This window comes from Bos indicus, chromosome 5 (assembly GCF_029378745.1).
Source record: "Bos indicus isolate NIAB-ARS_2022 breed Sahiwal x Tharparkar chromosome 5, NIAB-ARS_B.indTharparkar_mat_pri_1.0, whole genome shotgun sequence".
Taxonomy (NCBI): Eukaryota; Metazoa; Chordata; class Mammalia; order Artiodactyla; family Bovidae; genus Bos; species Bos indicus.
Window position 1 is genome coordinate 24,778,314 of NC_091764.1, and position 27,446 is coordinate 24,805,759.

Sequence of the window (27,446 nt, forward strand, 5' to 3'; positions counted from 1 at the left end):
TGCTTAATCAAATAACTTTAATCAAGTTAACAGTAAGCAGTACAATTATAGGAAAAGCCCCATATTTTACACGTAAATTGCTTTTCATTGTCTTTACTTGTAAGGTGTCGAAGGTGGGACCCACTCCTGAATCTTCTTTCTAGTGGTGGAATAAGGTACGTACTGTTGTGGAGTGCCACTCAGATTGAATTTATGGTTTGTCCAAATGAATTTACGAGCAGTAGGTGGTTTTACTGTTGGAGGATCATCAGTCATACAGTGAAGCCAACGATGCCTTAAAGAGAGAGAGAGAAAAAAAAAGACAGTTATGAAGAGGTAGCCTAGTGTAGGAGGAGGAGCGCTAAGAGAGCAGTTCTCAAGTTATTACGTTGCTTGAGCTCAAATCTCAGCTCTAACTAGCTGAACTTTCCCATGCTTTGGTTGTTTCATCTGAACATTCTTACTAAGAAAAGTATAAGGATTAAATCAGATAATACCTAGAAAAACTCCTGTGCATGGCAGGTTCTCAATGTTAGCTACTGCTTTTATGATTATTATATGTCATCAAATCTAGGACCCCATCAATTTTAAGATACACCATTATTTTATGTATCACTAAGAAAGAAAAGAAGATGCTGCTAATTGTGGCACAACTGATTATAACATGCATCTTAATTTTAGATATAAAAATGTAGTTTAGAACTGATGACGTACAGCATTATTCTATTGGATGCTAGAGGCTGCCTCCGCGGTTTCAGCATGCTCAGGATGCTCTGGTTCATGAAGCTCTAGTTTGAAACCCTTCAGGCTCTTGTCGAAGAGGAGGGTCTCTGCGTGCATCTTAAGTCAAAGCTTAAGTCTGAGCACTGGAGGACATACAGTTTGTTATAATAAAATTGTTCAACCACAGCCCAAAGTTCACGAGTGTTTCAGCTTCAAGTGTTTGTAAAAAGATACTTGGGGGGAGGTGCCAGAAATCTGGCCTAAAGAAGGAAGCCGGGCATTTCCTTGGAGTACAGAAAACTCTCTAATAACAGAAAAGAAAGAAACTAAGTCCAAGGGACAAAGAGTAGAACTGAGCAGAAAACCAAGCTGAATTTATATGGGAAAGGAAGGGGAGAGAGAATTTATAACAAGATTCTGAGCTCCTAACACAAAGATGACTCTATAAGAAAAGGGAATGAGGTGACAGGCATAGAATTGCAGCTCCTGAGGAAAAAAAGGGCTGGGGTGGGGTGAGGGGGGATTACCCGGCTAGAGAGGAAAGGGCAAGTCAAGGAAGTTTCAGTAAAATAAGACTAAAGCTTGGACTGCAAGGAGATCCAGCCAGTCCATTCTGAAGGAGATCAGCCCTGGATTTCTTTGGAGGGAATGATGCTAAAGCTGAAACTCCAGTACGTTAGCCACCTCATGCGAAGAGTTGACTCATTGGAAAATACTCTGATGCTGGGAGGGGTTGGGGGCAGGAGGAGAAGGGGACGACAGAGGATGAGATGGCTGGATGGCATCACTGACTCGATGGACGTGAGTCTGAGAGAACTCCGGGAGTTGGTGATGGACAGAGAGGCCTGGCGTGCTGCGATTTATGGGGTCGCAAAGAGTCGGACACGACTGAGCGACTGAACTGAACTGAAAGCTAATGAGAAAAATGCATGATGCTATGTAAGTTTAAGAATATCTGCTAACAGTAATTGATAGATACAGCTAGGTAATTGTCTAAGATCAATAAGATATTATTACAGTTGCTATATTTGTGTCTAAGATAATTATATCATGACCAGCTAACACAATGAAGAATGAGGAAGTCTAAACCCACCGGGCTGCTTTCTCTCTTACATCCTCCAAAGGAAAATGGGGATTAGTCAAAGTAACCTGGACCAATAAACCATGACATTATGAGACACCAGTGGTGAGACAGGAGGGATTAGCTGTGAAAACCAAAGCTTTTACTTACCAAGGGGTTTTATGTAAGTTAAGGCACAGCAGAAATATTTAACTTTTGCCTTTTGAGTCAGCCTAAGTAACTACAAAAAAAGTGTGTTCAAAAAAATGTTAGTTGCTCTGTCATGTCGGACTTTTTGCAACCCCATGGACTGTAGCCTGCCAGGCTCCTCTGTTCATGGAATTCTCCAGGGGAATCTTCCCAACCCAGGGGCTGAAACCAGATCTCCTGAACTGCAGGCAGATTCTTTACTGTCTGAGCCATTTTTATTCAAATAATTGTCATCAAGACTCCTGAAAGTTAAAATGATATTTAAAGAAGCAGAGTCCAAAGCTTTTATATGCCTATTCAGTAACTTAACTGAGAGCTCAGAGAGAGAAAGAAAATGCTAAAAAGAGAGAACTATAAGAGGAGGGAATTCTCTGGTGGTCCAGTGGTTAGGACTCAGCAGTTTCAGTGCCAAGGGCCCAGGTTCAATCCCTGGTCAGGGAACTAAGATAAGATACTACAGGCTGCACGGTGAGGCCAAAAAAAGGAAAAAGAAAACTAAAAGAAATTTTTACCGCCAACACATAAAATCTGAAAATGTTCATCTAGTAAGGCTACTGACTGGAGTCAGGGAATGAGTAAACAATCATTTATTCTCATTCTGTTAGAATAAGAAGCTACAAGAAATAAGAAAATGTTTATAATCTGCTAGCCTAATTTAACCCTTCTAACTATATTATTAAATAAAGCGTAAAGAAACAATATCTTTTAGATTTTCACACTGAAGAGTTTGCGCAAACAGGTTTTCATTTGGGTCATTTTTATTCCAATTAATTAAAGGCACCAATGGACTAAGAGTACTGCCTAAAAACTGTGTTGAGCTGGCGTCAGACCCACTTCAACTTTATATCACTGTTATTATCTTACAGGACAAAATATAAACTTCAACTTGATGATAAAGTCAGTAAGACTATAAATAAGGAGACTGGCAGAAAGGCAGAAAGTTCTAAATACAAAAGAGATAAGTATTTGTCATGAAAACAGATTACACTTTGGGAAAAACTTAGTACTCAAATATATTCAAGTATGTCAAAATTAATAACAAAGATATTAAACCATAATTACAACACAACTCAAATGGAAATAAATCCCACAGGTGGTTGATCCAATTTTCAGTTGTTAATGAAGAAAACAGAGACTGGAACACAAAAAGAAGTGTAGAAAGGAACAGGAAAGGACGACCTTCTCTTTCTTTGAAAACATACTACTTCACTTAAGTTTGAGGTTGTTAGCCACTCTAAGCACAAAATGGAGGGATTTATTTCTGAAGAAAGAATAAAACAGCCTAATAGGAAATTTAAGAAATAAAAATATACACCATATAAAACAGATTGTAAGATGGTAAACAATCTTTAAGATGGATATTAATAACAAAGATAAAAAGTTTAATTTTCCTTTTCAGAAATATAACAGCAACAAAAATACAGGCAGTTTTGAATCTTTTCCTTGGATAATAAACATTATTAACTTTGGGAATCAAGGCTGGAGTTTGTGTTCATGTTTCAGATATTTTTACCTAACATCACTGAGCCTAGAAACAACAAAGATTTTTCAACTTTTCAAAAGACAGACTAAGAAAAACCACACAAACCCCTCCAGATGGTTTTCTGAGGTAAAAATATTCATTATACTTAAACTATTATTACTCCATCTCACTTTAGTTTATGAAACATTCTCATGCATACCACTCAATCACTTAAATTAATACTAAGTATTTTGTATTTTAAAACTGAGGAAACAGAGTTGAAACCACCTTCCAAGGTCCCACAGCACTTATGTCACACAGCTGAGGCTTGAACAGTTTCCCAGGAGCCGAAAAGAACATCCTGATCAGGAGCTTACATACGAGCAACAGATGAAAACTGGCTGGGATGATGATAGCACTTAAGTATCTGTCAAAACCCTGAGATCCAGCTAACCATAGGATAAGACTGACATATTTAACAAAATAAAAACCAAAGACAATTCATGACAAAATAGCCAACTCAAACTTCTTTAGCTCAGTAACTACTGTTTTTAATTAAATGCAATCTGAATCAAAATCTCAATAGGGTTTGACAATTATAATTCTAAGGATCAGCTGCAAGCCTATCTTAAGAACACTTTGAAAACACAACAATCAGGAAGGCTGGCAATACCAGACTTTAAAGTCACAAACATTAGAACAATATAAAAATTGGTACAAAAACTCTGTACTAAGAATTTTGTACAAAAGTATAATAATAGAACAAAATCCCCTAGACTTAAGGATATATAAAGTAAGGTTGGCATATCAAATTATTGGGGAAAGTAAATTTTTCTCAATAAATTATGCTAGGACAATTAATTTTGTTGAGGAAAAAGTGCAAGAATATTTATATTCATAAGACGTGTTGATACTAACAGAATATGAAGGACCATTTCTGAGCTTAACATCAAAGTCCAAAAGCCATAAAGAAAAAAAAATGGTAATTTTATTACATAAAAATTGAAGTATGTTTATGTCCTAAAACTCTGAAAACAAGATTAAAAAATAAAAGAAATGGGGAAATATACAGAAAAGTAGTTAATCTATCACTACAAAACAGAAAAAGTTAAACATCCAATAGCAAAACAGATAAATGATGTTAAAAGATAAGTCATAAAAAAAGATAAAAAATTTTAACCAAGGGAATAAAAATTAAAACAAGATATAACGTTTTACTTGCTAAGCTGGTAAAGATTTAAAAATAAAATAATATCTAGTATTGGTGAAGTTATAGAGAAATCAAACTCACATACTGTGAATGTATTTACCCTGAGAATGTCAACTGAGGGTAATTTGGCAGTAGGTACCAAACACTTCCAAAACATGTACATTTCTGGACTCAGCAATTTTACTTGTAGGAATGTGCCACAGAAAATAGGATGTGTGGATAAACACTTACATACAAGGATACTGACCAAAGTTTACTTATAATAGTAAAAACACAGAAAAAACAAAACCAAGAATAATATAGGGAATACTTTAACTCAGGCCATAGCCACATGACAGAGGATTAAAGCCTTAGTAAATATTATGTTAACAGAGAATATTTTATGACTTGAGAAAACGCTCACCAAATATTAAGCTTAAAAAGCAGGTTATTTACTTAATTTACTGAACGATCAGATCAGATCAGTTGCTCAGTCATGTCTGACTCTTTGCAACCCCATGAATCCCAGCACGCCAGGCCTCCCTGTCCATCACCAACTCCCGGAGTTCACTGAGACTCACGTCCATTGAGTCAGTGATGCCATCCAGCCATCTCATCCTCTGTCGTCCCCTTCTCCTCCTGCCCTCAATCCCTCCCAGCATCAGAGTCTTTTCCAATGAGTCAACTCTTCGCATGAGGTGGCCAAAGTACTGGAGTTTCAATAGTAGATAGCATTTGTAAGTCATGGCACTGTTCTAAACAATTTATAAATATTAACTCATTTAATTCTTAAAACAACTCTATGAGACAGATGTTATTAACCCGATTTAATAAATGAGGAAACTAGAGCACCAAGAGTTTAAAAATAACTTGCCCATGATAGTGAAGCCAGGATTCAAACACAGGCTACCACTTTAAAAAATCCACTTACATTAAAAACAAAAGCATTGGACTCTGTGGGAGAGGGAGAGGGTGGGAAGATTTGGGAGAATGGCAATGAAACATGTAAAATATCATGTAGGAAACGAGTTGCCAGTCCAGGTTCGATGCATGATGCTGGATGCTGGGGGCTGGTGCACTGGGACGGCCCAGAGGGATGGTATGGGGAGGGAGGAGGGAGGAGGGTTCGGGATGGGGAGCACATGTATACCTGTGGCAGATTCATTTTGATATTTGGCAAAACTAATACAATTATGTAAAGTTTAAAAACAAAAGCAAAGGATATATATGCACAGGAAAAGGGGAAATGAGAAGAATATATATCAAAATATCAACAGTATTTTGTCTCTGTGTGGTAGGGTAATAGGTTACTTTTATTTGCTTTGTGATTTTCTGAATTTTCTGTAACAAACATGTACTACTTGGTAAGACAAAAGAAAGCTATTAAAAATTAAAATCCTAATTCAAAACAACTAGCAGGGTTTTAAATCCTCATTGAAATCATCTGTCATTTATTTGAGACTATAAGTAGGTTCTTCTACTTCTAACCCCACTTCACCCCACTTTAGACCATCACTTAAAAAAAAAACAAAACACTCTCTTTAATGTACTGAATGTTTTAGTGGCAGGTAGACTGCTTCTCTCAGTCTACCTTAATGGGAATTCTTCCTATGTCACTTCCACAGCACAACGTCTTTCACTATAGTTACACAGAAAAGGTTCAAACTGTTTTTCTAATTTAGAAACCTCAAAAATTTCTACATATGACTATGTGTGCCATATTTTATACTTTGATAACCTGTGAACATCAAATAGATTTTGTCTGGAAATTGCAGATAGTTCTTTGTTCAGCAAACTACCCAGTTTATTTCCACAATCAGGTATGAAATTTCCCAACAACACATCTTTGTAAAATGTTACATTGAACAGTGAATAAAATGTGTTATTTATTATAAAGCAATATTCTGTAACACCTACATATCTACCTAAACATGCATTTTATAGTTTCTTAAAACACAGCCACTTAATACTCTCATTTTCTGGAACAGAAAATAAACATTAGGAAGGAACTATTTTGAAAATAACCTGTAACCCACTGTACTGAGTAACACTTATTTCAATTCAGAGTATTTTATACAACACTTACTATCTGAAGAAGGACAGACTGAGCAGATATATCAAGAGGAAGACAATATTCTCTGGCATTGAGAGATGGCAATTTACTTAGGAAAATAATATTCTAAAAGACTAAGATACAATTCAGTGGGACAAGATATTAAAAAGGACAGGCTGAAGTTAGAGTGGAACTCAGAGGTAAATATATTACAGCTTCAAATTCATACAAAAGCTATGAAAAGAGTGACAGATATACCATTTTTGGATCAGCCAGCAGAAGCAAATAAAATTACTGTATCCAAAAAGCAAAATAACAGTTGTTTCAAGTAAAACAGTATGTCCACATTCATCTAACAAAAGTTTACTGAGCGACTACTACGTGTGAGACACTGATTCAAGCATTAGCAACACAAGAGTGAACGAGATTCTTACCAAGAAGCATGGCAGCTGGAGAAACAAACCATGAGAGAAGGACGGGGCTCTTTCAGCTAGGGCAGTCTAAGAAGTCACTGGAACAGACACTTGAACAACCTGCAGGCCTGAGCCGTGCAATCTGGGGAAACATCCAGTGCAAAGTAACTGAGGTAGGAGCGTGGTCACTCCGTAAGAAAAGCCAGAAGGCCATTGTGGCTAGTAAGTCAAGAGTCAGCAGGGTGGTGAACTGGGCAGGGCGCACAGACCTGGAAGGGCCAGGACGGCATATGGCCTTGCAGACCGAGTGAAGTGAGAGCCGCTCAGTCGTGTCCGACTCTTTGCAACCCCATGGACTATACAGGGCATGGAATTCTCCAGGCCAGAATACTGGGATGGGTAGCTTTTCCCTTCTCCATGGGATATTCCCAACCCTGGGATTGAACCCAGGCTTCTCTCATTACAGGTGGATTCTTTACCAGCTGAGCCACAAGGGAAGCCCAAGAATACTGGAGTGGGTAGCCTATCCCTTCTCCAGTGGATCTTCCCGACCCAAAGAATCGAACCAGCGTCTTCTGCATTGCAGGTTGATTCTTTACCAACTGAGCTATTAAGGAAGCCCTGCAGACCAAGTAAGGAGTTGGAATTTTAATTCTAATCATAATGGAAAGCCAATGGAGAGAGTTCTGAGCAGAGTACTGATATAATCTGAGTTAACATTTTAAAATAATCACTCTAATCACTTAATCATCTTCCCAGGTGGCGCACTGGTAAATAATCTGCCTGCCAATGCAGGACATGCAAAGAAACATGTTTGATCCCTGGGTCAGGGATATGCCCTGGAGTAGGAAATGGCAATGCACTCCAATATTCTTGCCTGGAAAATTCCATGGACAGAGAAGCCTGGCTGGCTATATAGTCCATAAGGTCACAAAGAGTCGGACACGACTGAGCAACTGCACGCGCGTGTGAGCGCGCGCACACACACACACACAATCATTCAGTATGTTGGGAATACTGGTATATTGTAAGAATGTAAGCCAACTAGTTAAGTGGTTGCAGAAGTCCAGGCAAGACATTACTGTGTTCTGGACTGGGGTAACAGCCATAGATGTAGTGATTAGGCATGGGATACATTCAGAAGATAAAGCAGAAAGAACATGTTGATAGAACATGTTCCTAGAGAAAGAGTTTAAAAGGACCCTTAAATTTTTGGCTTGAATAAACAAGAGTCATTTAATGGCTTAGGAACATTTTGCCTGAAAGGTTCATTAACCTACCTACACTGGGAATCTGAAGATATTTAAAAAAATCAAATATATTATATTTATAAATGTGCCCTAAAATGCTTTAAGGGATGTAATTAACTAACATTGCAAGTGGAGATAACTCCTTAGGAGAATTTCTTTCCATTAGCGTTTATTAACCATTCATCAAAGAACAAGAGAATATAATTGTTTTTTATTTTTATGCACAAATATTCAAGTTACTAATCTTGCTATCCTATTCATAAACAAATCCTCAAAGCTTAAGAGCAACTACATTTTAAAGTTTGCAGCTATAGTTAATAGAATATTCATTTTAAACCCAAATTGCCATTAGTCCTGTCTATATTCAAAGCCCCTCTACACTAAAACACTCAAACTGACAAGCAGCATATTAAGTGAAAACATCTGTGCTATATTAAGTGAGGGGAGGGGGAAGGGAAACAAAATATTGTATATAACAAATATATTTGTATACACACATTTACCTATATATAGTTATTAAAATTTATAACCACAAATCTTCTAAAGAAGACGTGACCAATAAACTACAACCTGTTCTCCACACTGTGGTCCTTTGAAAACATTCCTTCTCTACTCAAAAGCCGACAAACTGGTATCTGTTCAATCAGTGAACAAAACCTTAACAGTGCTTATTTCTTGGCTAAGGAATTATAGTTTATTTTTGTTTGTCCTTCTATGGATTTTCCAAGTTTTCTATAACAACTGTACATTTTTACCATCATGATTATAAGGATTCTTTTTAAAAAGGAAAATTGCTTATATTATACACTGAAAAAAAAGAGTAAATAAAACTGAATGATTAGGAACACAACTAACATAAACATTTATTTTAAAAGACTAAAGGAAATATGGCAAATGCTGACAGTGGTTGCCTCTTAGGGGTGTATGTGGATTATCCCTGCCCACCCAACAGATTTTTAAAAATTTTTCTGATCTCTCCACATTTTGTTCAAGAACAGATTCCATTTAGATTCAATGAAGTTCATACTGCCAAATGTACGTGGACACTTCTCTGTCCTTATATTACTTAATCTCTCAGCAAAAATCAACACAGTTAGACTTCCTATGATTATTGAAATGCTCATTTCTCTTGTCTTCCTTACTTTGCTGCTGCTGCTGCTAAGTCGCTTCAGTTGAGTCCGACTCTGTGTGACCCCATAGACGGCAGCCCACCAGGCTCCCCCATCCCTGGGATTCTCCAGGCAAGAACACTGGAGTGGGTTGCCATTTCCTTCTCCAATGCATGAAAGTGAAAAGTGAAAGGGAAGTCGCTCAGTCGTGTCTGACTCTTCGAGACCCCATGGACTGCAGCCTTCCAGGCTCCGCCGTCCATGGGATTTTCCAGGCAAGAGTACTGCAGTGGGGTGCCATTGCCTTCTCCGCCTTACTTTGCTGCTGCTGCTGCTGCTGCTGCTCAGTGGCTTCAGTCGTGTCCGACTCTGTGCGACCCCATAGACGGCAGCCCACCAGACTCCCCTGTCCCTGGGTTCTCCAGGCAAGAACACTGGAGCGGGTTGCCATTTCCTTCTCCAATCCTTACTTTGCTAGTAACTACTTATTCTTTACTGGCTCGACCTCTGTCCTAAGCTACAGATTCATCTATCCTGCTGTTTACTTAACATAATTGTTCACTTGGATTTCTGGCACGTATCTCAAATTTCCTTCATCCAAAAAGGAGGCTTCTGATTCCTACCCTCCACCCTCACAGGCTACCCTTCTCCTAGTCTTCCCATCCTAATGAAAGGTACCACCACCACCCAGTCTCTCAAGCCCGAAGTAATCATCTCCAGGTAATCCTCCCCACCTGCTACCTCACTTCTCTAAAAGGCTTCTAGAACATCTTCTGTCAAGTGAAAAAAAAAAAAAGCTGACTAAAATGATGTTGTGTGTATGTATGTGTGTGTGTTAAGTTGCTTCAGTCATGTCCGACTCTTTGCAACCCTATGGACTGTGTTAGGTATCCTAAATAAATTAACCCTACAAAAGAAAAACCATTGTCAATGTCACCATGGCACTAAAAAAATCTTCAAGGACAAATTATTTTCTGAAAAAAAAAAAAAAAAAAAGCGAAAACTTTTGAAAATAAGCTATAATTTCTTTTAAAAAGTACTTATGTATTACTTGAGTAATTTAACCGTTAATTTTAATAAGAAAAATTAATATATGGGGAGGAGAGACCAGTACACTACATGGAAGAAGGAAGGGCATGTTACTTTAAAATGAACAGAAGGTGCCACCAAGTGGGAAAAAAGTATATCCACAATAAAGAAAAATCCAGGCAAGCCATGGTTTTTCTTTTTTAACTTGGTTCAAAGGATTTCAGAGTTCAAATATTTCAAACCACACATAAACAAAACTTTGTTTCTCCTGATGTAAATGAAAACAGCAATTTTATACTATTATGCAAAAAACTGCCCAAAATTTTCTTTCTATTGGTATTCAACAACATTTTATCGTGTCAAATTTCATGTAGATACTGATTATTTACTTGGTTTACTACCATAAAAATGAAAATAAATATTATTATGCATTACTGTATAGATGGTGGCAATTAGCTAACTTAAAGATAAAATTAAGGGTACTCCAAAATGGTATAAGACAGTATTTGTAATCCACTGAAATAAAGACTTTGAGTATTCTATTCAGTCAAGTTAAAGGAGAAATTAAAATCTAATTGTTGACCCCATAAATGAATAAAGGACTTCCATGGTGGCTCAGATGGTAAAAGCATCTGCCTACAATGCGGGAGACCCGGGTTCGATCCCTGGGTCGCAAAGATCCCCTGGGAGAAGGAAATGGCAACCCACTCCAGTACTCTTGCCTGGACGGACTGGGGAGCCTGGTAGGCTACAGTCCATGGGGTCGAAAAGAGTCGGACTAAGCACCTTCACTTTCATTTTAAATGAATAAAACAGATAAGAAAAGGAAGGTACTGTAACAAAGAAAAATAACAGTAAGTTACAATACAGTATTAGTCTACCAGCCAGTACTCATTAAGTGACTATAAACTCCAGGACAGGCTCATATATTTTCATCCGTATAAATGTACAAACCCATGAGTACCTGAAACATAGTGGGGTGCTTAATAAATATTCACTCAATGGCATGAACTATTTGTAAGCTGGGTGCTGTGCTGGGCTCTAGGCAATAATTTTTTTCTTTAATTTTCAACGTTCGAGTGGCTCCACTGCCCATCCAAGATGTTTGCACCACCACGGATACCTTTTGTTTATCTACTAATAGACCTTACCAACTGCTGACACATTCAAAGAAAAGGAAAGCTTTGAGACAAGACTGACAAAATGAACTCATTTTCCCACACAATTTCTCATGTTACCACAAAGATGGGGAACATTAAGTGAGCTACTGCTGCTGCTAAGTCACATCAGTCTTGTCCGACTCTGTTGGACTTCATAGACGGCAGCCCACCAGGCTCCCCCGTCCCTGGGACTCTCCAGGCAAGAACAATGGAGTGGGTTGCCATTTCCTTCTCCAATGCAGGAAAGTGAAAAGTGAAAGTGAAGTCGCTCAGTCATGTCCGACTTTTAGCAACCCCATGGACTGCAGCCTACCAGGCTCCTCCGGCCATGGGATTTTCCAGGCAAGAGTACTGGAGTGGGGTGCCATTGCCTTCTCCGAAGTGAGCTACAAGTTCATTAAAAATATGCCCTGGTTCTACCAAAAACACTGAAAGGATGCCACTGAAGGGAAATCCTTCCCCAGGTGAGACTATGTAACTACTCAACAGACTCAAAGACTGTCAGAGGCCACAGAGGGCCCCTGAGAACTCAGCAGGGCCAAGCACGGGAGCCACAGCCTGAGAACACAGGGACGCATCAGGTGTCACTCTCACAGGGAGTCTTTGCAGTAGTTCGTCAGGGGACGCGGCTCACTCAGACATCCATCTTTCACTCTGTAGATGACACAGCACAGGCTCAAGGGAGATGAGAACCACACAAGGCAGGTGCCGGAGCTGCCCTAACTTTAAAGCTTCACGCCCACAAAAGCTAACATCTCTGTTAACAACTACACAGGCACGGCTTCAGGACCGCCATTCCCAGCAGGGACATACTGGTTCTAAGAGCAACAAGACAGGGGAGCCAAAACATAGCTGACTCATCAGGCATTTGCAAGTCCTCTCAATCTAGATGCAGTTTGCCAATCAAGGATCAGTTTTATCCAGCACTATGACTGATACAATCTAACCTGGTTTCCAGGGTGACAGAGCTAGATATTTAACTGAAGATCAGAGTCTCTCAACCCTTTTACCCATAATTTATGAAAACTTCATACTATGCTAGGTAAAATCACACTTGAAGTCCTATCTCCAGCACCAACCTCTATTCTGACCTCCGGACTAATGTTTTCAACTATCTATCCACCACACTCACTTGGCTGTCTAACAGACATCTCAGATGGAACTCTTGATTACCCCTTCCAATTGTGCTTCTCCCATTCTGCCTGCTCCTCCTCTTCCCAGCTAAGATACCACTAGTAGTTCAGGCCAAAATCTTGAAGCTACCCTTTTCCCTCAAAATCCAATCTATCAGCAAATCTAGTTGAGTCCATCTCACTTCAAAATGCGTCTCTGTGGTGGGCAGCCTCTAAGATGACCTCCAATGACCACATCCTCCTGGTGGACATACCTCTCCTTGACTGTGGGCTAGCCCGACGGACTCAACTAACAGAATACAGCACCAGTGTGGGGTGTCACTTCTGAGATTAGGTTTAAAAAGACTGCAGCTTCCAACTATGGTGCTCCCTTTCATTTGCTCCTGATTGTAACTCTGGGAAAACCAGCTGCCGCATCATGAGGTAGTCTTGAGGGGAGGCCCACACGAGTGTTCTAAGGTCTGTGAATGAGTTGAACAGTGGATCCTTCCAAATGTAAACCTCAATATGACTGCAGCCTCACATGGCAAAGAGATGGGGAAACAACGGAAACAGTAACAGATTTTATTTTCTTGGGCTCCAAAATCACCGTGGACAGTGACTGCAGTCATGAAATTAAAAGATGCTTGCTCCTTGGAAGAAAAGCTATGACAAACCTAGATAGCATATTAAAAAGCAGAGACATTACTTTGCCGACAAAGGTCCATATAGTCAAAGCTATGGTTTTTCCAGTAGTCATGTATGGATGCCAGAGTTGGACCATAAAGAAAGATAAGAGACAAAGAATTGATGCTTTTGAACTGTGGTGTTGGAGAAGATTCCTGAGAGTCCCTTGGACTGCAAGGAGATCCAACCAGTCCATCCTAAAGAAAATCAACCCTGAATATTCGTTAGAAGGACTGATCCTGAAATTCCAATACTTTGGCCACCTGACGCTGACTTATTAGAAATTACCCCGATGCTGGGAAAAATTGAAGGCAGGAGGAGAAGGGGATGACAGAGGATGAGATGGTTGGATGGCCTCACTGACTCAATGGACATGAGGGTGAGCAAGCTCTGGGAGATGGGGAAGGACAGCGAAGCCTGGCGTGCTGCAGTCCATGGGTCGCAAAGAGTTGGACACGACTGAGCAACTGAACAACAGCAAACACACGGTGTCTTCTGTATGGCCTTGTGAGAGAGTCTAAGCCAGAGATATCCAGCTAAGCTGCACTCAAACTCGTACCCACAGAAACTGTACGATAATGTTTACTGCTTTAAACTAAATTTGAAAAATCTGTTACACGGGAGTAGACAACGGTGTGTGCGTGCTCAGTCGTGCCTGACTCTGTGAACCCAGGGACTATACAGCCCCCCAGGCTCCTCTGTCCATCCTCTGGGATAACCCCGGCAAGAACACTGGGATGGGCTGCTGTTTCCTCCTCCAGGGGATTTTGCTGCCCCAGGGAATGAACCCGCACCTACTGCGGGTCCTGCACTGGCAGGCAGATTCCTTACCTCTGTACCACCAGGAAAGCCCCCGAGAGCCATTAGCTGGGGCTAAGCAAAGTAAGCATCTGTCTGCTTGGCACAGTGGGTGGAGAGGAGGAGTGTGGCAACAGACTAGTAAGGTGATAGAGCCTGCGCGGGGAGAAGAAGGCATTCCCGTGGGGAGGGAGGGGGAGTTGCCAAGCTGATGTGGGGTGCTGGAAGCATAGTGGGGTAAGAAGGGCGTTCAGAGGTGGGGAGTGGGAAGGAAGCAATGAGAACTTCCATACATAGAGTGGAATTCATCAAATAAGTAACTCTATTTAAAAAAAAAAGAAACAGAAATATGGAAAGAGAAAAAGCTGGAATATAACCTATGGTGTTGGACTGGATTCAGTGGCACTGCTGTGGATGCATGGTTTTCAATATGTAGACTAAAAAAGACAGAGATATAGATGTATACACACATACACACAATTGTTAGAGCCAACTAAGCTTGTCCACTGAGAGAGCCTGGGAGCAGTGATGTCCCAACAGCAGTGAGCATACTTTGCACTTAGATATTATTATAGTTTCTAAATACTATATGGAAAAACAGCAAGAAAACAAAACAAACACAGGGCTCCTCAAAGAAATGGCTGTTTTCATGGGTGGGGAGGGGAAAACATAAGATGAACCTGGAAAAATTGTTGTCAGAAAGAATGTGCTCCAAGAATGCTGGAGATGTTTTAAAAGGACCACAAATGCAGACTGAATGGACTCCTACTGGTCAAATTTGTTCAATCTGAGCAATAAAAGAACAAATTATATTAACAGATTATGCTGCTGCTGCATTGCTTCAGTTGTGTCTGACTCTTTGCAACACTATGAACTGCAGCCCACACTATGGACAGAGCGCCCTCTGTCCACGGGGATTCTCCAGGCAAGAATCCTGGAGCAGGCTGCCATGCCCTCCTCCAGGGAACCTTCCCGACGCAGGGATGGAACCTGTATCTCTTATGTCTCCTGCACTGGCAGGCAGGTTCCTTACCACTAGTGCCACCTGGGAAGCCCATTAAGGGACTATAACCCATGGATTAAAATAACAGTTCATACTGCTATAAATAAATTGAAGTTTCTTGAGTAACTGGATAGTTATATAACTTCAAAGTTTCTCCGCACAAAATGCTAATTGTAAAGGGAAAATGAGTAACTTGAGAATGCAGAAATCTGGGGAAATCAGAAGCCATTTAATAAAATGCAACAAGAAGAACCTGACATTGCTTCCGTGACATTCCTGTCACAGATGCACAGCTCGCATGGAGTTATGAGGAAACACACCGAGAAGCACTCCACAACACAACTGGCCTGCAATCTTGTAAAGTGTTAAGATCATAAAAATCAAGGAAAAACTGATGAACCAATCCAGTGTGGAAGAGACTAGAGAGAAATGAGGTCTACATGAAAGGCATGACCAGACCCTCCTGCTATAAAGGACATGGTTGGGAACACTGATGAAACCTGAAACAGGGTCTGACCATTACACGGCAGTGTGTATCACTGTTCATTTCCTAACTTTGACGGTTACATCGTAGCTATGTATGTAGGAGAATGTACTTGTTTGTAGGAATTATATACTAAAGTTAATTCTGTCGTAATATGACATCATTTTGGAAACTTACTTTGAAATGATTCAAGTACTTGGACTTTTCAGAAAATTTGGGATTGTTCCCAATTTTTAAAAAATTGTAAAACAGGACTTCCCTGGTGGCGCAGTGGTAAGAATCTGCCTGCCAATGCAGGGGACACTGTTTCCATCCCTGGTCCAGGAAGATCCGACATGCCACGGAGCAGCTAAGCCTGTGTGCCACAACTGCTGAGCTCACGCTCTAGAGCCCGCGAGCCGCAACTACTGAAGCCTGTGTGCCCGAGAGCCTGCGCTCCGCAACACGAGAAGCCACGGAAATGAGAAGCCTGCACGCTGCAACCAAGAGCAGCCCCCACACTGCAACGAGAGAAAGCCCACGCACAGCAAAGAAGGCCCCTCCCAGCCAAAACTAAATAAAGAAATAAAATGTAAAAACCTGTAAAACAGATCACACTCTATCTTGCCTTCCAGTGACTTTCTAAGAACTTTAAAAAAACAGCCAAAGGATTTACCCATGACTTACAAGATCCGCATGCAGATGTAGCTACTGTAGGCCCTAGCTAGTTCTCCTTCCTCGTCTCCTGACATCTTCCCCTCACTCATTCCATTCCAGCCCAACTGGCCACTTTGCTGTTCTTTTGAATACAAGCAATACATCTCAGACACAACGGGCCTTTGCACCTGTGGTTTCTGCTGTCTGGAACTCTTCATTTCCCCCACCTCAGTCCCCTCCCCTTTTCAAATGTCACTTCTTCAAGAAGCCTTCCCTAACCCCTGTATAAAACAGCCACCTCCCCCTCAAGAGAAGGCCCTCACTCTTTATGAATATCAGCTCCCTTGCATTTACTGTTTCCTAAAACACATATTTGTTTTTCTGCTTCCTCTCATGAGAGCAAGGGCTTTGTTTCACTCACTTGTTGTATTCACAGTGCCCACAATTGTTCCTGGCATCCAGTAGGCATGCCATAGGTTTTTTGGTTTTGTTTTTTTTGCCATAGGTATTTGAATGAATAAAGATGACAGACTGTAGTTCATTACTCTATACGTAATACCTGGCTCTCTAATGAAAGAAAAATCAACCCAACTTCAGATTTATTCATGGATCAAATCAAAGGTAAGATCAGAGTTCCACAATGCATTGCACTCACTCAGAAAAGGGGGTTCTGAGAAACAAACAGCTGAAGCCAATCCAAACCACTCTCTCCAAGGCAGATTTATCACAAGCCTTTAAGCTTCCTTTACAAACAAGGGTCCTCAAAGGTGCTCAGAACTTAGGGGGCTCCACTCCACAAAGAAACCCAGCTTTGTATCCTCAACTGCCCCCAGGCAGCACCCCAGCGGGTGATGTTATCTTCTACAGCTTTCAGCTTGGCTGAATAGCACTTATCATTTCAGATTTTTAACTATTTAATGGCTTAAAATGTGTTTCATCCCACATAATTTAAATCAATTCCCTCCCTAACCCCTAATCTAGATAGGTACTCTGAAGGAGATGGCCATCCATCTGAACAAGACAGCCCACAGACCTACACACTCTTGGGACCAACCCCTCCCCAAAACAATCAACCAAATAAATGAAAACTGCAGGATACCTAGTCACCTAAAGCCAACACTCCACTTTGAGATCGTGGTCTCAAATAGTGCCCCTGACATACAGAATGCCCCTTCAGAGAAGGCAGGTAGCTCCAGACCTAAAATCACAGCTCTTCACATTTTCACAGACCACAGATTATTGTTTCCCATTAAAAAGAGCACAAAAATCCAGCCTCAAATAACATCAGTGCTGCTTTCTCATGTTAAGAGCCAATGAGTTTTATTAAAGACACACTTCAATATCGTAGTCTTCAAACTACGTCACTGACAGGGGTAAACACTCCTAAGCAGTCCAAGCAGGGGACCACAAGTTGAAAACTGCACGTACGTGAACCCTTATAAACATACTTTCCTTAGCTCACATAATATTTAAAAAAACAAAAAAACTACTCTGTCCAATGAAGTAGACTGTTCAATTTAAATAAAACATTAGATTAGTTCACTTCCTTAGTCACATTAGCTGCATTTCAAGGCGCTCTGGGCTACATGAGGCTGGTGGTTTTGTTGTAGTTCAGTCGCTAAGTCGTGCTGGACTCTTTGTGACCCCACGGACTGTAGCCTGCCAGGCTCCTCTGTCCATGGGATTTCCCAAGCAAGAACACTGGAGTGGGTTGCCATGCCCTTCTCCAGTGGATCTTCCCGACCCAAGGACCAAACTTGCGTCTCTTGCACTGGCAGGTGGAATCTTTAACACTCACTGAGCCACCAGGGAAGCCCCACTGGAAAGCACAGTTATAGAACGTTTCCATCATCACGGAAAGTTCTATTGGACAGTGCTGTATTAAACATTCAATAACAAACAAACAGAAAATAAATCTCATAAAGAAATACAGATTTCCACTTTCTCTTGAAAAATTGTATCTGGAAATCCTTGGCTGGACCCCCACCTGGTGGAGCTGGAGAGGGAGCAGCACGTGCGTTCAGCTCACTGTAGCGCCCAGAGCCCCCAGCCATCTCACAGCAGCACTTCCGCCACTCACTCAGTGCCTGGGTTCCTACTTGAGCCTTTAGAATGAAAGTGAATACTATGAGATTATCTCAGTTTCTACTCAGTAGAGCCCCAAACTACTTCTGACGATCAAGTTCAACTAAAAGATCACAATTAACCTGATACTTTATTTTTAGGTGTGTGCTTTTTTTGTAAAATTTTCTAGACCAGGATCTTCTAGAAAGGATCTCTAGAGTATATCAACCAGCAATCTATGAAATAGATATAAATACTTTTTCTGAACTATTTTTATTAAAAATTTGGTAATTCAAGTAAGAGGATTTGAAATTTCATTTTTAAAATAGACATATTAGAAATCATAGTTTTTAGAGACCAAAGGAATTTGAGGGAATCTCACTTAACAGATGAGAAATCCAAACTCCAGAGAGGTTAAGGAATGTGCTTTAAGTTGAACTGCTGAATTAGATCAGGGCCAGAGCTCTTTTAGCCTTTCTCTTCACTATGGCCAAGTGATACCACAGCATCCTGCTTTTCCTCAAAGATGACCACACCATTATATAACCCAACATATAATATGATTGGTGATACCTCTCTATCAAGAGAGAGTCTACACCTCTCCTGTTAAACATGAACAGAGTTTTCTAACTGCCTCGGCCAAGGGAATGCAGACTAAGTACTGGATGATTTCCAACACTAACTCAGATAAAGCAACATGGCTTCTGCCTGGTGCTCCCTCTCAGAGCATTTGCTTAAGTAGGCTCAGGCTACCTGAGGGTATTCCAACCCAACACTCAGCCATGTTCCCCGCTAAAAGCCAGCATCAATTGCCAGACGGAGACAGAACATATCTCCAGACTGTTGTCAGAGCTGCTCCAGGTCTTTGCTCAAACCCTCCAACCTCCACCTTCGGCCAGGTTATTCTTGCTTAAAACCAGCAAACAAGCCACTACCTCCACCCACACGTTTAGTAAAAGTGAACATAAATTTTTAAGTTAAAGGGTACAGAGATAAGAAAGGAAGCTACAAGCAAAAACACAGATGGAACCAGATGAGACCAACCAATGAATCTGACCTCCAACTATAATAACCCTGAGTCATCTTATACATTGATTTCTATGATATTAACATATTAAATGGCACACCTACCAACAGTGATGACCAGACATTAGTAACAAAAAAAGGATAAAAAGGGAGTGGCACCCCACTCCCTGAGGATGGGGGGAGCCCTACCTTTCCTGGCAGACTAATGCATATGCCTCCCCATCATTAGGCTCACTTCTCCTCCCTTTGTCTTTACTTTTTAAAAAAAAATCCCTCTTGCCACTGATTTGAGTAAGATGGAGGAGGAGAAAGACATGTGCTCATCTCCTCCTAAGAGAACACCAAAATTGCAACTAGCTGCTGAACAATCAACAGGAACCCACCAAAAAAAAGATACCCCACATTCAAGGGCAAAGGAGAAGCCACAACAAGATGGTAGGAGGGCTGCAATCGAGTTTAAAATCAAACCTCATACCAGCCAAAGATGCTTGGAGAACACACACAAAAAAACCTTGTGTGCACCAGGACCCCAGGGAAAGGAGCAGAGACTGAGCCAGCCCTGCCTGTGTTTGAGAGTCTCCTGGAGAGGCATGGGGCCTCAGGAAGCATTATGACGAAGAAAGTCAGTAGAGGTGATGAAATTCCAGCTGAGCTATCTCAACTCCTAAAAGATGATGCTGTTAAGTGCTGCACTCAGTAACATGCCAGCAAATTTGGAAAACTCAGCAGTGGCCACAGGACTGGAAAAGGTCAGTTTTCATTCCAATCTCAAAGAAGTGCAATGCCAAAGAATGTTCAAACTGCTACACAATTGCATTCATTTCACATGCTAGAGAAGTAATGCTCAAAATCCTTCAAGCTAGGCTTTAACAGTATGTGAACCAAGAACTTCCAGATATACAAGCTGGATTTAGAAAAGGCAGATGAACCAGAGATCAAATTGCCAAAATCTCCTGGATCATAGAAAAAAGCAAGGGAATTCCCAAAAAACACCTACTTCTGTTTCATTGACTATTCTAAAGCCTTTGACTGTGTGGATCACAACGAACTGTGGAAAATTCTTAAAGAGAAAGGAATACCAGACCACCTTACCTGCCTCCTGAGAAACCTGTATGAAGGTCAAGAAGCAACAGTTAGAACGGGACATAGAACAACGGACTGGTTCCAAATAGGAAAAGGAGTACGTCAAGGCTGTATACTGTCACCCTGCTTATTTAACTTCTGTGCAGAGTTTCATGAGAAACGCTGGGCTGGATGTAGCACAAGCTGGAATCAAGATTGCCAGGAGAAATATCAATAACATCAGATATGCAGATGATACCACCCTAATGGCAGAAAGTGAAGAGGAACTAAAAAGCCTCTTGATGAAGGTGAAAGAAGTGAAAAAGCTGGCTTAAAACTCAACATTCAAAAACTAAAATCATGGCATCTGATCCCATCACTTCATGGCAAATAGATGGTGAAACAATGGAAACAGTGACAATTTTCTTGGGCTCCAAAATCATTGCAGATGGTGACTGCAGCCATGAAATTAAAAGACGCTTACTTCCTGGAAGAAAAGCTATGACCAACCTGGACAGCATATTAAATAGCAGAGACATCACTTTTCTGACAACGGTCTGTCTAGTCAAAGCTATGGTTTTCCAGTAGTCATGTACGGATGTGTGAGGTGGACCATAAAGAAGACTGAGCACCGAAGAACTGATGCTTTTTAACTGTGGTGCTGGAGAAAACTCTTGAGAGTCCCCCGGACTGCAAGGGGATCAAACCAATCAATCCTAAAGGAAATTTATCCTGAATATTCATTGGAAGGGCTGATGCTGAAGCTGAAGCTCCAATCCTTTGGCCACCTGATGCCAAGAGCCAACTCGCTGGAAAAGATCTTGATGCTGGGAAAGACTGAGGGCAGGAGAAGGGGGCAATAGTGGATGAGATGGTTGGATGGGATCATCAACTCAACAGACATGAGTTTGAGCAAGAGTTTGGGGAGACAGTAAAGGACAGCAAAGCCTGGCGTGCTGCAGTCCCTGGGGTCGCAAAGGGTCAGACACAACTAAGCAGCTGAACAACAACTACTGCCACCTGGGCAAGAAGCTGATCTGTGAATATGTTCTCGCTTCTCCACTCTTTGGCCAGTGAATAAAGCTTGTGCTGAGTCAATCTCCGTCAGGGTCCATGGGATGTAATCAGGAACAAGATGATTCCAGCATCAGCCCTGAGTCTTCCCCTTGAAGCCTCAGACATCCTGGAGCAGAGATAAGCCATTCCTGCTCTGTCCTGTCTGAACTCCTGACCCACAAAAACCCCAAGATAAATACTTATTGTTGTTTTAAGCTACTAAGTTCTAGGATAACTAGTCACACAGCCATCACAATTGGGACCGATGCTTTCAGAACACCACCGATTAACTTAGCAATAGAATTTCAACAAATATTTGTGTAATACTGCCAACTTAAATAAAATAAAATGCTGATGCAGCCTACCATTCAGGGGGCACCATGCTTCCATCCACATCCCAGAATGTGTTTTTGCCATTCATTTCAGTAGTATATATAACCCATCGGTGTCGGCCTGAAGGGAAAGATCAACGTGTAGTTTAGAGAGATGTGAGGAGGTAAAGACCAGCTTTCTAAAACAGCGTAATTGCGTAGTATCAAAGTAAGCTTTTTATTAAGAAAAGACTTTTATATGCTCTTATGTAAGAGAAAAGTTAGAGAACTATAGAGACCCGGGTGTATTATTGAAGGTAAACTCCAGGAAGTACATGGCAAGGTTTATCAACAACCCAGAGGCCACCTCAGGAAAACCCCTCTAGGGCAATGGACTCGCTCTGTGGGTGGAGCTCAGGCCTTTTCCACAGTGCAGAACCCTTGTTTCTCCCCCAGGTGCCCTGCCAAGCAGGTATCAGAGAGGGAAGGGGAATACTTTCCCAGTCATTCTGGGTATTCAGGAGAGAAAAGTGCTCCTCCTGAAACTGGGGCAAGAGAAATGTATTCACAGCAATCACACTTGAGGAACAGGTTTCCGTATAAATATTTTTAAATAACCATCAGAGATTCTTTAGGAAATTGGTGGTTATTACATAATAAACAAGCATTACATATGATGGTTAGATAAGTAGAACAGCTCATGTTATCAAAATAGTATAGCTACATGTTTTAACAAATTTCTATGAAACAGCTGAGAGCCTAACCACAATTTACAAAACTGTTAGGCAAAGGCCTATATTTTAAGGAACATTGTCACTTTTTTTTCTTTTACTTTTTACTGGGGTATAGTTGATTTACAATGATGTGTTTCAGGTGTAGAGCAAAGTGAATCTGTTTTTATACATACATATATATATATATATATATATATATATATATGTATATATGTATCTCCACTCTTTTTTGAGATTCTCTTCCCATATAAGCCATTACAGAGTGTTAAGTAGAGTTCCCTGTGCTATACAAGACTGTCATTTATTATCAATGGCTGTTAGGCAAGTTATAAGCCTCAGTTTCTTTATCTATTAAAAGTGGCTGATTATACCCACATCTTAACGTTGCTATGAAAACTAAATGTCACACACACACCCCTAGTTTGGTATCAAGCACATAGGTGCATAAAATCTCTTCCTCACTGCCCTCACCCCCACAAAGGGAATACTGAATTCATCCCTGTAATGAATTTTAAGCCAATAAGCAAAATGATGCCATGATAGAGCTGGGCTTTAACAATCTCATAATCTATACATATCAAAATTTTAAATGTGCATACTCAGACTCAGCAAATTCCACTTACAGGAATTTACTCTTAGAGTACTTAAACAAGTGAATGTGGACACTGTTACAATCAAGTTCACTGCAGCATTGTCTCTAACAGCAAAAAGTTGAAGGCAATGTAAGTGTCTACCAATAGTGAACTATCCAAGAAAATAATGGTTCTTCCATACAGTGGAATACACTGGTGCTATTTAAAAGAATGGTGTGAAAATCTGTAAAATAAGAAAACACAAGTGTTCAAACAGAAAAGAATGCTGTAGATACCTTCAACTTACTATGGGAAAAATGACCCATGATTTTTAAGTAAAAGTATTTCAGTTTACAAACAACATGCATGACATAATTTTAAAAAATGAATGTTTACACATGCACTGAGGAATGTTGAAATATATATATATATAATACTATTAAAATGGGGTAAAACTATGAGACAAGGAAGCTTTCCTTTTTCACTTCATACACTAAGTTTCAATGTTTTACAACAAAATATATCATTTTTTAAATTAGCAAAAGTAAAGATATTTCCAATGTGAGGCAAAAATGGAAAGAAGAAAAGGGGAAAAAATGAAGGAAGTTTATTATTATACTAGTTTGTAACAAAGCGATGAATAGAAAGAATTTTGGCCTGGGGCTCTGCCACTACCTAGCTGTTATTTAACTAAGTTCCTTCTGGATAAGACATTTTCTTGGGCCTCAGTTTTCTTCTCTATTCAAAAAAAAAAGCTTTTTGATAATCTCTTAAAATCAACTGCAGGCCTAGAACTCTGATTTGCCTAAATATTACAAAATTATGGTTACAGAGTGTTAAGATACTGCTGTTTACCCCTTGTAGACCAACTTGCATCCAGTGCAATCACACATGGATACATGATTTGTATGTTCCTAAAAATATTAAGGTCCATGAGCAAGTTTCCTCTGTAAAATGAGGGAGGGGGAGATGTTAAATATTAAAGTAGATAATGTACGTTATATGTGTTTAGCAAGCACATGGCACTCAAGGCCATTATATTTCACCTTATCAGTTTTTCCCCTGGATAAAGACTAACTATTCCCTCTCTGATACTTTTAATCTCAATCAAAAGATAATTTTTTTTATTATAAAAGTAACAAATGCACATGGCAAAAAATTTCCAACACTTCAAGAAGGTAATAATACTAACAACAGTAGTATAGTATTTTTTGAGCACTTACAGCCCGAGCAATAGGCCAGTGGTTCTCAACGGGGGATAACTCTGTCCCCCAGGGGACATTTGGCAAAGTCTGGAGACATTTTTGGTTGTCACAACTGCAGAAGGGAAGTGTTTCTGGTACTTGGTGGGTCGATGCCAAGGATGCTAAGCATTCCATAATGCACAGACCAGCCCCTCACAACAGAGAAGTATCTGACCCACAGTGTTAATCTTGTTGAGGCTGATAAATCCTACATTTAGATAAGCTCCTCCCATTCACTTATCTATTTTTTATACAAGTTTATGAGGCAAATATTATTATGATGATGCTACTTTATAACATGAGGAAGCTGGGGCTGAGAGACATTAATTAAGTAAACTTCAGAGTTACAAAGTTTTAACATGGAGAAACAAAATGTTGAAACCTTACCATCTGATAATACTTCTAAGTTTCTTGTATTTCCTTCCAGCATTTGGAATATGAACACAAAAAGCTTAATTTTCTTCCTGTGAGGCAATAAATTGTTCTGCATCTGGAGTTTCTTGTGTTACAAACATCTTTGACATCTTTCTACATAAAATGTATTGGTTTACATCATTCTTAATAACAACAAAGTATTATAAAAAATGCAATTCATCAATATCCAATTGATGCACAATTAATGTTGCTTTTAGAATGTACTAGTAAAACAATGCTGCAATGGTTGCTTTTGGTTTGCAAGAATATTTAAGGTGGATTCCTAGAAGTTGAATTGCTGGGACAAAAGATACGTGCAATGTAAATTTTAAGAAAATTTACTGACTGTCCTCCAAAAGGACTGTTCTAATGTATATACTTAAAAAAAAAAAATTATTTATCTGGCTACACCAGGTCTTAGTTGTGGCACATGGGATCTTCAATCTTCCTTGTGGCACGCAGGATCTTTAGTTGTGGCATGTAAACTCTTAGTTAGGACATATGGGATCTAGCTCCCTGACCAGGGATTGAACTTGGGCCCCCTGCACTGGGAGCATGCAGTCCCAGCCACTAGACCACCAGGGAAGTCCTCATGTATATACTCATGGCATTTCCCCAGTAAGTATTTATCAGATTGGCAAATGCTTCAAAACTCAACAGGTGAAAAAAGATAATGCTGTTTTTTTGAACTGCATTTCTGTAATTACAAGTGAGGATGAGAGGGATAAGTTAGGAATTTAGATTTAAAATATACACATACTATACATAAAATAGATAACCAAAAAAGACCTATTATATAGCAGAGGGAACTATACTTAATATGTTGTAATAACCTACAATGGAAGAGAATGTAAAAAAAGAATATGTGTATTTATACACGTATACATGAATCCCTTTGCTGTATACCTGAAACACTGTAAATCAACTATATTTCAATAAAAATTGAAAAATAAAAAAATCATGTATTCTTTTAATAAAAAATAAGAATGAGCATCTTTTCATGCCTTTGTTAGTGACTTAATTTTCTTTTCCTATGGATTACCTTTTTCTTTTTTCTATTGAGTTCTTCATCCTTTTACAAGTACCTTGTAAAAATACATTATGGAAAACAAAGTAAAATCAAACCCCAATCTCACTCCCATTACTTATACCCCAAAATACTGCACTTACCAAAAAACTGCTTGTTGTCTTCATAGTATTTATTTCCATATTTGTCTTCTCCCACTAATGTGCCAACCCTCACATCATTTGCCCTGGGAATGTCCAAAAGAAAACAGACATTTTGGAAAGATTTTTTATTTACAACACATAGGTAAAAAAGAGAGTATTAACTTTCACAAACATAGGCAGCTGTGCCAAGGAGAAAAACGAGGAGATGCTGGATATGGTCACCGATTGTATACTTCCAGCACAAGCGAAGAGAAACTGAGCCAACTGATGTGCCTTAAATGCACTAAATATTTACACGCAATACCTTCAAATTACAAGACTACTTTAAAAAATCTATTATCCCTAGGTCTGAGCCACTGAAGTTAGCAATAAACTTCAGGAAACCTGGAAATTAAAGTGTTTCATCTTAAAATGATACGAACATCTGGCTCTTTCATTCGGCTCTAGGTCTCCAACTCCGTTTCCCCGGACGATGCTGCTCGTCCAATTTACCGAGTTGAAGGACTACTCGGGGAAAATTGTAATCACTTGGTTTAACTCCTTACATTACATGGAAGGAAAGGGAAGGAGGAAAAAAACCCCAAAAGTTTCCCAAGGTCACACAGTGTGAGCTTTTGGCAAGCTCATTACTCTCCAGGAAGCAGAGCAGGGGTGCAGCCCATACACGCCCTCACCTCTATGTCACAGCCCTGTCTCTACAGCCGGCTTTGATCCCGTCTCCGGGAGACCCCGGGACAGACTTCCGCCCGGGGAAAGCCAGGCTGACTTGGCCGGTTGTCCTTGAGAGGAGTTGCGGATTCTCCAAGGTGACCCAAGCCCGAACCCCCTTCTAAGAAACCAGCCAGGGTAAGTCCAGTCCCAGAAGGCAAGAGCATGGCTGGCTGCCTACCTGAACAAGACTCGTAGATAGCCGCGGAGGCCACCGTGGCCGCTGACCTGCTGCAGCCCGCGCTTCAGGACCTGCAGCAACTCCATCTTGTCCTGCAGGCCCCGCCTCTCCGGCGCGCCGCGGAAAACCCACCGGCGGAACCAGCCACTCAGCGGCAGGGAGCCGACGACAGAAAGTTTCCAAGCACGCGCGGCAGGAGGAGTTGGTTTTGCGCATGCGCGGGTCTGGAGCTCCCCCTTGTGGCCTCCTCCCGTTTTCCAGAGAAGATGAGCTTTGTTGTCCCTCCAGAGCTGCGTTTTCAGAGATGCCATTTAGAAGACAGGACAAGTGGAAAAGTCACCTATACTAGGGTTTCCCAGGTGAAGTTTTCTCCTTTGGGGACCTCAGTTTCCTCATCTAAAGTGATTGCTTCAGACTACTCCAAAAATCCTTTCTAGAGTCAAGATTCTTTAGAAACAATTACCATCAAGGAATTCAATATTAAGCACAAAATGATTATTGCACATTTGAAAGTAAGTACATTTAATACTACAGTTGTATAGGTAGG

At 40.4% G+C, this 27,446-nt stretch overlaps 1 protein-coding gene across 1 annotated transcript; it reads right to left on the reverse strand.

Moving 5' to 3' along the window:
* On the reverse strand, nucleotides 1-27,056 carry NDUFA12 (NADH:ubiquinone oxidoreductase subunit A12). Its single transcript, XM_019960361.2, has 4 exons — nucleotides 26,900-27,056; nucleotides 26,011-26,093; nucleotides 21,931-22,018; nucleotides 1-274 (listed from the first exon to the last, which is right to left on the reverse strand). The coding sequence occupies exons 1-4, from the start codon at nucleotides 26,983-26,985 to the stop codon at nucleotides 94-96; spliced, it is 438 nt and encodes a 145-aa protein (XP_019815920.1). The 5' UTR covers nucleotides 26,986-27,056; the 3' UTR covers nucleotides 1-93.
* Between the last annotated feature and the right edge of the window lie 390 nt (nucleotides 27,057-27,446).

Coding starts and splice junctions, on each gene's coding strand:
- NDUFA12 (XM_019960361.2), bottom strand. CDS start 26,985: ATGGAGTTGCTGCAGGTCCTGAAGCGCGGGCTGCAGCAGGTCAGCGGC. Junction 26,094..26,899: donor TATCTACGAGTCTTGTTCAG/GTAGGCAGCCAG, acceptor GGACATTCCCAG/GGCAAATGATGTGAGGGTTG. Junction 22,019..26,010: donor AGACAACAAGCAGTTTTTTG/GTAAGTGCAGTA, acceptor CTTTCCCTTCAG/GCCGACACCGATGGGTTATA.